The 17,328-nt window shown below is 41.0% G+C and overlaps 1 protein-coding gene and 1 long non-coding RNA gene across 2 annotated transcripts; one reads left to right on the forward strand and one right to left on the reverse strand.

Annotated features, from left to right (window-relative positions):
- The first annotated feature begins 70 nt into the window (after positions 1-70).
- On the forward strand, positions 71-15,775 carry NAA20 (N-alpha-acetyltransferase 20, NatB catalytic subunit). The gene is made up of 6 exons (XM_002747483.6): positions 71-178; positions 4,786-4,810; positions 7,684-7,774; positions 9,109-9,244; positions 14,652-14,797; positions 15,248-15,775. The coding sequence occupies exons 1-6, from the start codon at positions 126-128 to the stop codon at positions 15,331-15,333; spliced, it is 537 nt and encodes a 178-aa protein (XP_002747529.1). The 5' UTR covers positions 71-125; the 3' UTR covers positions 15,334-15,775.
- Positions 5,757-13,375, reverse strand: LOC144582463 (uncharacterized). The gene is made up of 4 exons (XR_013535139.1): positions 13,303-13,375; positions 7,007-7,112; positions 6,580-6,874; positions 5,757-5,927 (listed from the first exon to the last, which is right to left on the reverse strand). It is a non-coding gene; the product is annotated as an uncharacterized LOC144582463 (long non-coding RNA).
- Positions 15,776-17,328: the final 1,553 nt, after the last annotated feature.

A 17,328-nucleotide genomic window follows, 5' to 3' on the forward strand; every position in this document is an offset into this window, starting at 1 on the left:
AGCAACTCGTGACCCGGAAGCAGTACCCCGGCCCCCGGGTTCCGCCGCGGCCGCGCTCCTGGAGACTTCCGGTGGGCGGGCGCAGGGTCTCGGCGTATGGTTTCGGAAGCGGCGGCAGCGGCGCGATGACCACGCTCCGGGCCTTCACCTGCGACGATCTGTTCCGCTTCAACAACATGTGAGTGAGACGCGCTTAGGGCCAGCCGCTCCTGGCCCGGCCCAGCTTCCCGGCCGCGCCCTCCCGGCTGGACCCCAAACCCGGGCGGAGACCCGCGAGAACCACCCCCGCCGACCGTTAAGGGAGCCTCTCTAGGGTCACAGGGTCCAGGAACGGGTGGACCCGGGGTCGACGCGCGTCGGCCTTGGCGACCTTGGCAAAGTATTCAAACTTTGTCTCTGGACCCTGCAAGCTCCTGGGTCCTGGGGCAGCCCTCGGGCCGCCGCTCAGGGTCGCTGTCAGGACGCGCCGGGGCGATGGGGCGAGCCGGGGGCGCGGCCTCGAGCCTAGGACCTGGGCTCCTCGCCCGGCTGCTTGCTGGCTGATGGCTGAGCCGCGCCTCTTCTGGGCAGTGGGCATCGCCAAAGGCCCGGCCGCAGAGGGGGCTTGCGAGGGTCGGAAACGGGTCAGCAGCTGCTGGGATGCGTACATCGTGAAGCCCACCTGGTGGCCGTGGTTAAATTGTAGATAAATGAAATAACGCTGATCACTGTGTCCCTGCAGCGATACTGTCTCAGTCGTGGCTGGTGATTGCAGGTTTAGTTACTGTAGCTGCACACCCCGGTGTAGACACCTTTCCTCTATGAGGTGTCAGGGCAGATCCTAGGGAAGGCTCGCTGTGCGTAGAGCCCTGGATTCAGTTTCTTTGGATTCGAGTTAAGGCCAGACCTCTGATTTGCAGGTACTATTTTTTTTTTTTTTTTAAGAAAACATTTTATTATGAAGATTTTCGAACGTTTAGAGAGGTTGGAGGAGGCCAGGTGCGGTGGCTCACGCCTGTAATCCCAGCACTTTGGGAGGCCGTGGCGGGTGGATCACGAGGTCAAGAGATTGAGACCATCCTGGCCAACATGGTGAAACCCAGTCTCTACTAAAAAACAGAAAAAAATTAGCTGGGCGTGGTGGCGCGTGCCTGTAGTTCCAGCTACTCGGGAGGCTGAGGCAGGAGAATCGCTTAAAGCCGGGAGGCGGAGGTTGCAGTGAGTTGCTATCTTACCACTGCACTCCAGCCTGGCGGCAGAGGGAGACTCCGTCTCAAAAAGAATAAAAGAAAAGTTGGAGGAATTTCACCGTGTGCTTCTATAGACACTTCTCCTGGATTCTGCAGTTAACATTTTGTTATGCTGGTTATCTCTCTGCCTATCAGTCCTACATCCATTTTTAAAAAATAAGCTCCCACCATGTGAAGCGAAAGACCAAGTGGTTCCGATTTGGGTGTGAAGAAGGTGGAAAGAACTGTGGGATGAGATAGCTGGGAACATTTCAGAGTGGGTGAACCCTGAAGGATGGATAACACATTGGTAAGTGAGGAAGAAGGAAATTCCAGAGTAGCGGGGAGTGAAAGTGGGGAAACTTGACATGCGGTCAGGCAGCTGGGATCAGTGTGAATCTAGTGGTTTCTGTCACACTCATTTTCTTTTATTCTTTGAGACAGGATCTCACTCTGTAACCCAGAAAAGGAGTGCAGTGGCACAATCATAGCTCTCTGTAGTCTCAACCTCCCAGGCCCAGGCTGTTCTCCTGCCTCAGCCACCTGAGTAGCTGGGACTACAGGCACGTGCTGCCACATCCACTAATTTTTTAAATTTTTTGTAGAGACAGGGTCTTGTTTTGTTGCCCAAGCTGGTCTGGAACTCCCAGGCTCAAGTGATTCTCTCACCTTATCCTCCCAAAGTGCTGGAATTGCAGTTGTGAGCCACCACACCTCATCCCCATTTTTTCTATTTTCTTACCTCTTTGATTTTGGTAGAAAACTCTAAGAATCACTCAGATTAGATGCTGCAGTTGGAATCGAAAGAATCCATGGATGCAGAACATTGCAATTAATTTGACACATATTTTATTCTTGGAAAAATATTTGAGTGCCTACTGTGTGCCAGTGCTAGAGGCGTTATCAGTGAACAAGATATAAAAACATGTCTATAGAATGTACATTTTCCCCTCTAAAAACCTTAGTGTATTGGACCGGGCGTGGTGGCTGACGCCTGTAATCCCAGCACTTTGGGAGGCCGAGGCGGGTGGATCATGAGGTCAAGAGATTGAGACCATCCTGGTCAACATGGTGAAACTCCGTCTCTACTACAAATACAAAAAATTAGCTGGGCATGGTGGCGTGTGCCTGTAGTCCCAGCTACTCAGGAGGCTGAGGCAGGAGAATTGCCTGAACCCAGGAGGCGGAGGTTGCAGTGAGCTGAGATCACGCCATTGCACTCCAGCCTGGGTAACAAGAGTGAAACTCCCTCTCAAAAAAAAAAAAACCTTAGTGTATCATAAAATAGCTCAGACTTCATAGAACACCTGAGACAATGTTGGGGACACCCCCAAATCCTGACCCACACCTTGGAAATCACTGCTCTAATACTGTACGGGAAGTCATTTGGAACTTCACTTCAGTTACAAAGGAAAATACAAGCAGAGAAGGAAAGTTGGAAGTGAGGGGGGACTCGGCTTTAGTTTGGGTGTTGAGGGAGAGTGCCGTTGAAGAAAGACCTGGGGAAGTTAGGAAATGAGTTACATGAAAACAGGGGAGCTTCCAGATAGAGGGGACTGTAAACGAAGACACCCCTGTTGCAAATAGGAGGTGGGCCTCGTGGCTGGAACAGAGAGAGCGTGGGAGGGTGAGGGGATAACAGCAGAGTTAGAAGGGCAAGGCCTGGAGAGGCCATCATAAGACCTGAGCTTCTCTGCCACGTGTACCAGGAAACCCAGGTGGAGGGGCCAGGAAGGCATCTGGGCATGGGCGTCTCAAGATTAGGTCTGGGCTAAAGACAGAAATTTGGGGGTTGGCATTAAGTGTAGAAAAAAAAGGCTAAGAGGCTGTAAGATGGTGCCGTAGGGCATCAAATGTTCCAGTAAAGGATACCATGTGGCTCCGTGAGGTGAGAGGAAAACCCCATGGCCTCTGAAGCTGAGTGAAGACAGCATTTCAGGCTGTCCCAGGAATGGGAAGCTGTTCAAGAGCAGCTGATGGCTCAGTGCACATATTTGTACATTTCTTCCAGGAAAGAGAAATGGAAGATGCAGATGCAGGAGGGAAAGAGAATTGCAGGAGGAGGGTTCCGAGTACTGACGGGGTGTCTCGCCGTAGTCCGTGCCTAGTGCCAGGAGAGCAAGTAGCATATGGGCGCAGAAGCCTGTGTGCATTGGTTCGGTTGGGACTTTGGTGAAGGCTGCTTCTTGCTGTTGTCTTTTCCTCCAGATGAAATAGGAAGGCCCTGAGATGGCAGGGGTGGAGGCGGGGTACGGGTGGGCAGACGAGGAGATAAAGCAGTTGAGAAGTGTGGGAGTGATTCCCTGAGCTGTGTTGAGAGTAGTGATTCTCAAAGTGCAGGTAAGGGCTTGGGGGTCCCCAAGATTGTCTCAGGTGTTCTGTGAGGTCAGAGCTATTTTCATGATGTATTAAGAAGGGTTTTCACCTTTTCCACTGTCTTTCCCTCCCAAGTACACAGTGGAGCTTCCCAAGGTGTGATCTTTCAGCAGCAAGCCTAACAAATGCTTGAGAATCCGGTTGTCTTTTAAGCAAGACATTGCAGAATTGTTAAAACAGTGCCGTTGCTGTCACTGGATTTTGTTTCGTTTTTGGAAGTATAGTGACTTTTTTGTAAAGTTATTTGTGTTAACATGTAACTGATTTATTATTTTTAAATTTTAAAAATTAATTTTAAATAATAAAATTTAATCTTAATTTTTTAATATTAAAAAATTTTGAGTATCAGTAGATATTACACATAAACAGAAGTTCTTTGGGTTCCTCAGTTACTGTTTAAAGGAGTTCTGAAACCAAAAAGTTTAAAAACTGCCGGGCTACAGAAATGTGTTATCCCTATCATCGTCATGGGTCTCAAAGGAGAATTTGACTAGAAATCGGAACAGTTCAAAAGTAGCTGGTTTTGAGCCTGACAAAATAGTGGCTCCATTAATAGAATAGGAAAGTGAGGGGACAGAATGGTTTGGGGACGGAGGAGATGCGTTTTCAGAATGCACATTTGGGAATAGTGTGCTGGGATGTGCTGGTGAGGCGCCCACAGCATCAGAGCCAGGTCAGGAGGCATCTACTAAGAACACATCTTGGAATGCAAAGGAATGGGGATGGTGGGGACAGGGAGGTAGGAGTGTAAAAGAGGAGTGGGGAGCAAAAACAGAGTGGTGGGAGTGACCGCGTTTAGAGGGTGGAGTAGAAGAGCAGTTGCCAGGGCAGACAGACACAGGCAGGGAGGATCCCAGAGGATGCTGCGGCGGGTGAGTTTGACGTTCTGTCTCTGAGATACATCCCTAGCTGGTCCTCAGTTCTGTTAGCAATTTATTGCCACTTAGAAAATGCAAGATGTAGATTTATTAAGAGGCAGGCAACAGTTAAATGAAAAAACGTATAAACACCTTAATAGCTGCTATGACAACACCTTTATGGCTATTAGGTAGAGTAAATCATCTTCCTCAGGCCTCCAGTTGGCCTTAGAGTTGTCAGTTAAGCATGTTTTGTTTTCCTGTGGCATATTATTGTTTAGCAGGCTTATTTAAACTGGTTATTGTAAATGCTGCTTATTATTGATATTTCTCATTTCTTTCAGTAACTTGGATCCACTTACAGAAACCGTATCCTTTTTTACAAAAAAAAAAAAAAGTTGAATGAAGATTTACTGAGAGGAAAGAAAATAGAGAAAGAAAAGGAAACACAGATGAGTACTGAAAAATTTAAAAACTTGTAGGTCAGGAAACATCAGAAGCAACACTGAAAGCAATTTTAAAAAATGAACCTGAGAACAAGGGTTGTCTTAGATCTGCTGACAAACCGTTAATATCATGACCTCGTGTAAATCTGTAACATCACAGCTCCCCTGCCAGCCTTGCCTCTCAGGAGTCAGCATGGCTGTATACAACAGAAAGCACAGTGACTTCAGCAAGGTGGCTTCATCTCTCTAGTGTAAACAAAGTCTGGAGATAAGCAGTCCCAGGCAGGTGATGGTTCCATGAAGACACCAAGAGCCAGGCCCTTTGCAGTTTAAGCACCGGACCACTCCCAGGGTGGCCTTAATCTTGTTCCAGAGCAAACAGCATCATAGCCATGTTTCCAGCGGCAGAATCAAAACAGGGGAAGATGAGAGTGTTCTTCCCTTTTAAGAGTACCTTTGGGAAATGCCGTGCAGTCCCCCTGTCTCATGGACCAGCACAGTACCTGTTTCATGCTCCAACAAATCCTATCTAGAGTCCAGAAATGTACCCCGCTTTATAAATTGGGACTTGTTACTAAAGTGAATAGAGGATTTAAAGTAACAATTAGCAGTGTTTATCATGGTCCCAATAGAAAAATGGGGCAAAGATGTGAAGATAGGGTACTCTGGTTATGCTGTTGTAACAGAAACCCCACATCTCCAGTGGCTTACAACAGAAAGTTTGGATTCTGGGTTATGTTCTATGTCTACTGTAGGTGGGTAGGAGGGTTCTGCTAACTGGTAATTTACCAAAAGAGGGCACACAGGAGCTTAACAAAGGTGTTAAGAGTTCAGTCTCGCCAGTCAAAAGACATAAATTAAAACCAAAATGAGGTGCCATATTTTATTTATCACATCAACCAAGATTTTTTAAAATGATGAACCTCAGTGCTGATGATGGTGAGGTGAGAGGAACATTCTCATAAATTGCCAGTGACAGTATAAATTGCTATTATGTTTCTGGAAGGCACTTTAGAAATAGTAATTCCATTTCCTGAAAACTGAAAAGAAGAAGAAATAGAAGCAGTTTGTCAGTGGTTGACAAAATAAAGCCCGTAGGCCAGATCTGGCCCGCTGCCCATTTTTGTAAATAAAATTTCACTGGGACACATCATGCTGATTGATTTATATTTTGTCTGTGGCTTTTGCAGTCTGAGTAGTTCCACAGGGACTATATGGTCCACGAAGCCTAGGATGTTTACTGTTTGCTTTTTACAGAAAAAGTTTGCTAAGCCCTGAGTTGTACCATTACAAAAATTATCTATTGCAGGAGAGTCACTAAGCATTTGGAATAACATTCACATTCAACAGTCAGGAGATGGGTAAGTAAATTAAGCTGTGTACTGCAGAAGGATTTTAAACATTTTTTTGAGAAACTGAAATGACCCAGGTGTCCATTGTCAGGATACAGGCTATTTAAGTTGTCTCTTCACATAAGGAAATACGATACAGCAGTAAAAATTAACTTACAGGTACAGGCAGCAACAGGACTATGTATCAGAAACAAAACTGAATGGGAAAAGCAAAAAGTCTCCGAAGTGTTCATCTGTATTTTTAAAATTATGACTACGATATCACCACTTAAAGATTTTTGAAGAATTTTGAATGACAAAAACTTCACGATATAGGAAGGGAATATTTTAGAATGCAAACCTGCGTATATGGTGTGCTTCCAGTGACATTTAAAATTGACAGTGAAAGTCCCATAATCCAGGTGAGCCCATATTTGAAAGTAGCTTGTTAGGTCCTAGAGGAAGATGGCAGGAAGGGGTGTCTGGAGCTCCTCTGTTAGCCAACGGAGAGATGGTTGTGGTGTATGTCAGCGATGGCTGGCAGGAAGACTGGCTGGCCTGCCATGTTAAGGGTTATATTTGGGGAGTACTCAAAATAATGATGGTCCTTCAGAGGAGATTTTGAAGAATTTTACACCGAACAGGTTTTCCAGGAACTTAAAAAGATACGTGTATGTATTATTCATGGTGTCCTCTTATAAGTTGCATCAGAAAGTTTATACTAACAAGAAATAATTTTCATCCATTAAAGTACAGAGTAAAAAGAAGAGAAGTGTAGGAATGAGTACCTGTCAGTCAGGACATCCCAAGGTTGAGGAGTTAAGTCAGAGGCGAACGGTTCAGGCATTTTCTGTTCACATAGTTGATTCCTTAAGTCATCTTTTATCTGCATTTCTAAAAATGCAGGATTTGAATCAGCGGAGAGGAAAAACTGGATAATTAAGTTGCATCTGGAAGGACTGAGGTTGTAAAGTTATTTTCACAGTCTCATAGCTGAAGTCAAAGTAGGAACTAGCCATTGATTTTTGAATGCAATTGTGTAAGCATCAATGTATTGAACATCTTCTATGTACCACGCCCCAGGGACAGAGGGAACATGACATTCATAGAGTAAGAGGTGGCGGACCACAAACAAATAATATCAGGTGAATATAAATGCAGACTTAGATATGGTGTGGTCAGTAGGGACGTAGACTGTGGAACTTCGGGGGTCCTGATTCTCTGTGTTCTGTTAGACACTGCTATCTCCATTCCACACTCGAGGCTGTGTGTCCAGGCAATTTGTTAAATATCAGTGATAACCTAAGTATTTTATATAATGGTATGTATGATTATAGGACTTACATAGAGCTGGGGATAAAGTAACAGTATGCTTTTTAAAGGAAAAGTTTTATTTTTTACAATATCCCTTAATGAAGAACTTTCTACTATCCATTACTTTTCACACTCCTTAACAGCACTCTAGTATGGGATTCCTTTTTACCTACAGTACCTCGCCCACTGGCCGGAGTATTTCATTGTTGCAGAGGCACCTGGTGGAGAATTAATGGGTTACAGTAAGTATAATACCATTAGTATTCCGTGGAGTAGGTAAAGATTTTAATATAGGTTTCAACCGATTGCTTTAGACTGAAGAACTGGAATATAACCATGATGCTCGTAATTTTATTTCCTCTTCAACAATTCAACAACATACTGATCTCTTCTATGTTTTGGACATGGTGCTAGGTCCAGGTGATAATGGCAGTGAACCAGAAAGACACGGTTTTAGTCTTCTTAGTCTTCTTAAATCTTTCATTCTTAAAAAAAAAATTTCATTCTAAGGCCGGTATGGTGACTCACGCTTGTAATCCCAGGACTTTGGGAGGCCGAGGCAAGTGGATCCTTTGAGGTCAGGAGTTTGAGATCACCCTGGCCGACATGGTGAAAGCCCGCCTCTACTAAAAATACAAAAAAGTTAGCCGGGCGTGGTGTTGCTCGCCTGTAATCCCAGCTGTTCAGAAGGCTGAGACAGGAGAATTGCCTGAATCCAGGAGGCAGGATTTGCAATGAGCCGGAGACGCTACTGTACTCCAGCCTGGGTGACACACAGTGAGACTCTGTCTCAAAAAAAAAAAAAAAATCTTTCATTCTATACTTGTGTTAAATTTCTACACGGTTTATTTGGTACATAATGCAGGCATCATAGCATCTTCATTGAATTAGCAGCATTACTAACAAAACTTTTAGCTCTGAACTGCATATGTACCTCTACATGTACCCACACGTATCCACACCCATATGAAATATAGATATTTGAAAAAATACATACTCTGGTTCTTTGTTCAAAATTAGTTGTGTTTTAAGCCTATCATTCCTTTTTAACTTGTTCTAATTCTGATTTTAGAACTACATACAGTGTTAACTTTGCAAGTGAATTTCAAATAAAAGCACTAACTGTTAGCTGGATGACCTCAGTTAGTACTTAAAAATTAAAACTTGGAGGCCAGGCGCAGTGGCTCACGCCTGTAATCCCAGCACTTTGGGAGGCTGAGGCAGGTGGATCATGAGGTCAAGATATCGAGACCATCCTGGTCAACATGGTGAAACCCTGTCTCTACTAAAAATACAAACATTAGCTGGGCATGGTGGTGCATGCCTGTAGTCCCAGCTAGTCGGGAGTCTGAGGCAGGAGAATTGCTTGAACCCAGGAGGTGGAGGTTGCGGTGAGTCGAGATCATGCCATTGCACTCCAGCCTGGGTAACAAGAGCAAAACTCTGTCTCAAAGAAAAAAGAAATGAAAACTTAGTTATTAGTTTCCTTTGTAATAAAAATGTACTGAACAGTAATTCTATAATAATGTGTAAATCAGTGTCTAGTTACTGAATGTGATTTTTTTTTTGTTGGCAGTTATGGGTAAAGCAGAAGGCTCAGTAGCTAGGGAAGAATGGCATGGGCACGTCACAGCTCTGTCTGTTGCCCCAGAATTTCGACGCCTTGGTTTGGCTGCTAAACTTATGGAGTTATTAGAGGAGATTTCAGAGAGGTGAGATTCGGTTTTTCAAATACACTTAGTGATTTGTGGACCCTTAACCATTTTCTTCCCTTCAGGCTGAATAACGGTCATGCTTTATAGTTTACAGGAATTTCATCTTCTTCTACCTCCAGTAGTCCTTACAAAAATTCTGTCACATAGTCAAAGTGGTATTGTTTCTATTTTGCCATTGAGGAAATGAAGGCAAAGTGTTGGAGGGACCTTCTGTAGGCCTGCAAGCTGAGGAACTGGTGGAATCAGCACTCAAGGTGTCCTTTAATGTTTGCGCCACGGTGGCACACATTCCTAACATCTGTTAACACTGCCTTGGCATCAGAATAGATTTTTAACAGTGCTCCTCAGCCAAAAGAAAATAGTTCAGTCTTAAGTAGTTATATTCTAAATGTTTAATAAGTATTTATAGCCTAACAGCTAATACCCATTTTAAAAAACTTGAAAGAAAATATATTTCATTCTTAAATAACTGTGGCGAGCTAGTAATGAAATGTGTGCACCTGTTGGACATTGAATGACTTGACACAACCACCTGCATTCCTGCTTCACATTGATTTCATCTGGTATTTTCTTTAGTCACAACAACTGCCGGAAACTCAGCTTCATAGAAATACCACGTCATTAAGAGGCAGGTAGCATGATCTAATGTTGAGTTTGCCAGCATCTGACGTGTAAGGTTTTGCTGTTTTCCCTGAACATTTCAAATATCCTTTGGTGGCTGTATGAGTTTGAGACACTTTACGGCACCTCAGTACACAGTTTGGGAACATGGCATCTTTTTTTTTTTAAGAGAAGTGTTGTATGTATCAAACCCCTTCATTATCTGCAATAAAAGTAATACAATAAATAGAAAGCCCCTCCTCCTATCTTCATTCTAGAAGAAATATGTGTTGTCAAGCTGCCATTTCTTTCTCCACCATAACTGCCTAAAAGTGTGGTGAGAAAGAGAATAGTTGCTGAGGAGGGTTCTTGAGCTTAATTTCCACTTAATTATTAGATTTAATAAAGGCAAGTTTTAAAGAAGTAACCAGCCTGACAAAGGCTTCAAGCCAAACTAGAGGCAAAAGGAGCTCAGACTCATTCAAAGAGAAGAAATTGTGTTAGCTGAAAAAGAAGCCATTTCTAATGTTTAAGATTTTTTAAAGTTCTCCCTAGACCAAACAAAGGGAAGAAAATTTTTAGCACGATTATTGTTTACACACATTTATTAATGGCATTATGATGGGGAAAAAAAAGTACTTGGCATTATTGTGTAGTGAACAGAGAGTTAGAAAGTGGGTTGTTCAGTGAGACCACATGGACACAGGGAGGGGAACAATACACACTGGGGCCTGTCGGGGGGTGGGGATTGAGGAGGGACAGTATTATGAGAAATACCTAATGTAGATGACAGGCTGATGTGTGCAGCAAACCACCATGGCATGAGTATACCTATGTAACAAACCTCTATGTTCTGCACATGTATCCCAGAACTTAAAGTATTAAAAACAAAAAACAGTGGGTTGTAACTACCTGTGACCTTGCACATATAATTTAAGGTGTTTATATGATAGATTCACTTTCTGAGTAGAAAACCACTAAGCTGTCTTCCTTTCCAGTTTCTAAGCCTTCGTTTTTTAGAATAGTTGCTAAGATTTAAGTAACCTTTATTTGTAGGGGTATGCATACGTATACCCATAGGTAATGCATATATACATGCTTGTATACATTGTATACATGTATACATAATATACACATTAAAAATAGAAACCAAACCAGTAGAGAAGAACAATTGAATTATAGAAATCAATCCCGAAGAAGAGAAAAAGGAAACTAAACCAGCAAAACAAAATGCATGAAATAAAATGGTAGCCAACAATGGTCAGTAAGTACAACAGTAAATGTTAATGGACTTAAGACTTCATTTATTTATTTTATGATTATTTTTGAGACAGGGTCTTGCTCCATTGGAGTGCAGTGGCGTGATCTTGGCTCACTGGAACCTCTGCCTTCCAGGATCAAACAATTGGCCTGCCTTAGCCTCCTAGTTGGGATTACAGCCACCCACCATTATGCCCGGCCCACTACGGTGACTCTATTTAAAAGACAAAGGCTGTATTCGCTTTATAGGAAATATGTGTAAAATATGTCAAAATATTTTTAATAAATACAGAAAGATTGAAAGTGAATTTTTTAATGACTTTATAAATCCTAACCAAAATAAAGTTAGAATACATATCAATAATAAATTACAGTTGAATAATTATTACCAGCATAAAAAGGGTCACTGCATATTGATAAAATAGTTAATCAAGGAAGTAACAAGGCTGGTTGTGGTGGTTCATGCCTGTAATCCCAACACTTTGAGAGGCCAGGGCAGGCAGATCATTTGAGGTCTGGAGTTCCAAACCAACTTGGCTAACATGGTGGAATCTCATCTTGACTAAAAATACCAAAATTAGCCAGGCATCATGGCACATGACTGTAATCCCAGCAACTTAGGAGGCTGAGGCAGGAGAATTGCTTGAACCTGGGAGGTAGAGGTTACAGCGAGCTGAGATCACGTCACTGCTCTCCAGTCTGGGCACCAGAGCAAAACGGTGTCAAACAAAAGAGCAATTAAAAATGGTATATACCTAGTGACATCATTTCATAGTAAAAATGCACAAATTGACAAAACTAGAAGGAGAAATAGACAATTATACTAATGGGAGATTTAAACATGCTTCTTTCTAATTGATAGAACAATGTGATAGAAATTCGTTAAGGGTATAGAACAAGACTTAGCAGTTTTCTTCTAGGTCAGATAGTAAATATTCAGGCATTACAGGCCAGCTAAAGTCTTGGTTACATAGGCTTTTTTTTTTTTTTAAACAACCATTGCAAAAAAACATTCTTAGCTTGAAGGCAGTACAAAAACAGGTTGTCAGCCAACCTCTGCCCTAAAGAATTTTAATCAGTAGCGTAAAATCTTTTCACAAAGAAAGCTGTGGCTTTTCTGGCCAACTTTACCAAACATTTAAGAAATAATGACTGAAAGGTCACTTTTACTCGAACTGTTTTGCACAAACTGAAAAAGGGAACATTCTTCAACTTTTTTTTAAGACCAGGATAACCCTGGTAACAATACTTGACAAAATACGGGAAAGGAAAATTTGAGGAAGATCTCATTCAGATGCAAAATCCCAGAAAAGTAATTAGCAAAATGGATTTGGGACTGCGTAAACAGGATGACACATCAGGAACAAGGTGGTTTCAACTTCACATTAAAGGAGAACACTTGTTATTTTAGTAAGTGCAGTAAACTTGATAAAATCCAATACTCGTTCTTGATAAAAACTTAACAAACTAGGAAATAGAAGGGGGGAACTTCTGAATTTGAAAAATAGCTATAAGAAATCTGTAGTAAATATATTTAGTAGTGATACATTGAGTACTTTTTTGAAATCAGGGACAAGTTAGTCCCACTTCAATAATTTACTGTAAATTCTAGACAGCACAGGAAAGCAGGAAAAATAAAAGATCCAAGGGTTGAGAGAAAACAAAACTTATTTTGCATAGATATGATTACACAAATATAAAATCCACAAGAATCTATAAATAAATGTTTAGAATTAATAAAAGGTAGGCAAAGTTGTTGGATATAAAGTCAGTATAAAAATCAATCGTGTATGTGTGTGTGTATATATAAAAACAGTAAAATTTAGAAAAAGATGCCAAGACATGAAAAAAACATTAAGTACTTAAGAAGAATCTAGCAAGTGCTATGCAAGACCTCTCTGACATTTTTAAAACTTTTTGAGGGATCTTAAAGTAGCCCCGATAAGTGGAGCAATGAACTATCACTGGGTTAGAGGATACAGTTCCAATGTAATTGCAGTCAAAATCCTAAGTATTGTTTATAGAACTTCTTAAGAGCAACAAAGGTAAGATATTCTTGAACAACAAAAATGGGTGATGTTCCCCTTCAGCTATCAGAGTGTAAAGAGTGAGTCTGTATCTTAGTGCTGTAGTTATCTTGACCAGTGCTACAGAATTTGAGAAACAGACCCACGAATATATGGACTTTAACATACCATAGAAGAGGCATTGCACATCAGTAGTATGAAGACAGACTTTTCAGTAAAGGTGGCTGGACAACTGGGTGTCCCTATGGGAAAAAAAATTTCTCAGATTACCACTATTCCATACACAAATCCACTCTAGACTTATTAAAAACCTAGATGTGAAAAGCAAAACTAAGAAGTCTTTTGAATATAATATGGGAGAGTCTCTCTGGCCCCAGTGTAGAAGAACTTTTTAAACAGGCCATAAAAAGTACTAACTAAAGGAAAGATTCATATATTCAACTTCACTGAAGTGAAGTAAGTTTTTTAAATCAAAAGATACCATAAGGATAATGAAAAGACAAACTATGAATTGGAAAAACATATTTGCAAAGACATTACACAGTATTGAATATTCAGAATACGTAGGGAACTGAAGCGGGGGGGGAATTATGTGAAAGAAATTAAGTACTGTACAGAAGGAGAAGTCTAAATGGCCAATCAATAAATATATTCAGCATTGTTAGCAACTGGAAATACAAATTAAAATCTGAGATACAGTTACACTGTAAGATGGGCAAAAATAGAAACATCTGATGCACCAACCCTTGCTACTATGGAATGGAGGCTTACTTGCTTCTGTGCGAGTGTGAGTTGGTACAAGCCAGTTGGAAAAAGTTTGGCATTAACTAATGAAGTTGTGCCCTGTGACACAACAATGAGGCTCCTAGCTATAGACCTTACATGAGACGCTCAACAAAAGTATTCATAGGAGCATTGTTGGTAATAGTAAAAGCCAGAAACGTTTATCAACAGGAGCATGAATGGCTTGTGGTGAACAAGCCCAGCCACAGTTGAAGCTGACTCTTAACAATGTTGACTGAGAGAAGCAAAAGACAAAAGAATGTATGATTCCATGTATATAAAGTTCATAAACAGGAGAAACTGTAACAGGTAGTGAATCTGCAGAACAAATGCCTTTATCTTTTAAGAAAACGTGTCATAGTTTCTGAAATACTCGCATGCAAACATAAAGTCTTCAAAGTAATTGTCATAAATCCTAAGTAATGTGAATTTCTATTACCATGTAATCAGCTGCAACGTGTTATTACTACCACTCTGAGTAGCAGTCAAAGCAAGGTAAAAACATGTTTAAAAAACATGTGTCTGCGCGTGCCTGTAATCCCAGCTACTCAGGAGGCTGAGGCAGGAGAATTGCCTGAACCCAGGGGGCGGAGGTTGCGGTGAGCCGAGATTGTGCCATTGCACTCCAGCCTGGGTAACAAGAGCGAAACTCCGTCTCAAAAAAAAAAACATGTGTCTGTTACTTTCTAGGGTTTCCCACATTCTAACATTTTCCTTTTTTTTTTTTTTTAAAGAAAGGGTGGTTTTTTTGTCGATCTCTTTGTAAGAGTATCTAACCAAGTTGCCGTCAACATGTACAAGCAGTTGGGCTACAGTGTATACAGGACAGTCATAGAGTACTATTCAGCCAGCAATGGAGAGCCTGATGAGGACGCTTATGGTAAGCTCCCTTCCATGGTACTATCATCAAGAAGTCGTCAAAGTAGTACATTCATTCTACATATTGTAGTATTTGGTTATTTTAATAAATGTAGAAGAATCATACTTGACGTTAATATTTAAATCTCCCTTAACCTACCTTTATGAACCTATTAGTAGTAGTAATTAACTTACCTACTAACCAATGGTTAATTTCTATACATTACTGTTGTACTATGTTATGGACATGTTATTTTACTAACAAGAACATGTATTGTGAGCTGAATCCTGGGTGGGGTTTGGTTAGCATCTGGTATACCTGGCAATTGGGAGACTCATTTATAAATACATTTTGCGTAGAATCTGATGGAAGGGGGGTAGAGGATAAACCTCTTATGGGAACTTCACCTATACGCTTTAAATTTGATATTAATACATTTGGGTGTTTATATTAAACTTTGCTGCTTTACAGATATGAGGAAAGCACTTTCCAGGGACATAGAGAAGAAATCCATCATACCATTACCTCATCCTGTGAGGCCTGAAGACATTGAATAACCCTGGGCAGTGGTTCTTAGGCAGATACTCTAGATGCTTTATGGACATTATTATTTTCGCTGGATGATTCGGGAGCTCTATTAGGGAAAATTGATCATTTTAGGTCTTAACGATTCAAGAAAATACAGGTTATCAATTTATTTTAAATCTCATTGTTTCCAGTTAGCAATATCATACCTATGAAAGCTGTTCACTGTAACGAAATTCAGTCGAAAATGCAGCTAGGTCAGAAGGAAACATAACCACTTTTAAGGTTCATAATAGTCACTATGTGTATGCTAGGGAAAAGACTTGCTCCTGTCTCCTCCGAAATGCTGTGCCTGAGAACCACTGCTACACATATTTGTTTTTAAATTTTGTATTGAATTGTTAACTGAAGCTTTAAAAGCATATATGAAATGTATAAATCTAAGATGTATAATAAAACACATTGTTGACTCTATGAATGTTTTCTGGAAGTTTGTTAGTCATTTGTAAAACTGACACAGTTGTAATCCCAGTACTTTGGGAGGCAAAGGTGGGCTGATTGCTTGAAGTCAGGAGTTTGAGACCAGCCTGGCCAAAACCTATACTAAAAATACCATCTATACTAAAAAATACAAAAATTAGTCAGGCATCCTAGCTACAGAGAAGCTGAAGCACAAGCATTGCTTGAACCCTGGAGGTGGAGGTTGCAGTGAGCTGTAGACCATGCCACTGCACTCCAGTCTGGGCAACAGAGTGAGACCCAGCCTCAAAAAAAACACAAAAATCTAAATCAAGATTGTGAAAGGTAATCATTTAGGATATGTTGTTTAATTAAATTGTGACTTCCATATGTAGTATTTTTAAAATGTACATTTGAAGCATTCACTGTCCAGCATACTTAAGAATTCCCTTCTTATCGTTTAGTAAATTCTTCCCAGTCACCTGCATTCATACTGTTAGTCCTAGAGCTTTTCTCCTCTTCACAATGCTTTGCTTAAATCCTGCCCTTCTAAAAAAAAGAAAGAAAAGAAAAAAGCTGTTGAGGTTGTTTTATTTTTAGAGAGGAAAAAGAATTCCTTATCTGTAGTGTCATCCTCTGTAAATGTGAAAATATCCAGTTAGTGAAAGACTTAAGAAAAACCCACAGGAAATTATTAAATTTTACTATTGAAAGGATTTATTTTGGTGGAGTTGAAGGTGTCAGGTAAATGAATCTTTATCTTCTCCTGTTAGAGAATAGCTTTTTCCTTCAAACTTTCACACTGGCACATGCTTGTTATAATTTACCTTGGGAACATGACAGAATTATTTTCTTATGCTTACATGCAACATAAATGGCTAATTCTAGGAAGACTGTGATTAAGTGACGTGCATTCTGACCTGTTTTCATCTCACTCCGTGGCTTGGGGATGAGCCAAAGGCTATTAAGATGATGTTCTCCTGCTCACCATTAGACAGACCTCTACTTGAGATGTGAGCTGACACCGCAGCAGCTGATGCTGGCTGGGCCGGTGACTAAAGCAGTCAGGCTGAACACAGAACTGCCTTTTATCTTAACAGCCCTATTTTCTTTGGTCCTCTTAACACTGTGTGCTATTTTCAAGATAAAATTTAGTAACATTATGAAGTAGCTTTTATTCCCTTGGGTGAATAAGACATTTGCATATTTAATAATAAATTTGCTTACTAAAGGTCCTTTTAGTGGAAAACAATCTTAAAAATATAGTTCTAGTCCTTGGATAGTGAAGAAAGAAAAAATGTGCTTCAGAAACAGTCCAAGCTAAAGGAAATAAACTCTCAGATCAGTTAATGCACTGAAATGTTTCTGCTTGAGAATGTGAGCAACAGATCAGCAAATACATTCATTCTTGTGCTACTTTTCATTATTTAGCATACAGCTACCTTAGGTGTTTCTACCCATGCTCTAAACCAAGAGTAAGTTTAACATGTCAGCAACGTTAAGTAGACATTTTATTTTCTTTTTTTTTTTGAGATGGAGTCTCGTCCAGGCTGGAATGCAGTGGCACG

This window comes from Callithrix jacchus, chromosome 5, assembly GCF_049354715.1.
Source record: "Callithrix jacchus isolate 240 chromosome 5, calJac240_pri, whole genome shotgun sequence".
NCBI classification, from domain to species: Eukaryota; Metazoa; Chordata; class Mammalia; order Primates; family Cebidae; genus Callithrix; species Callithrix jacchus.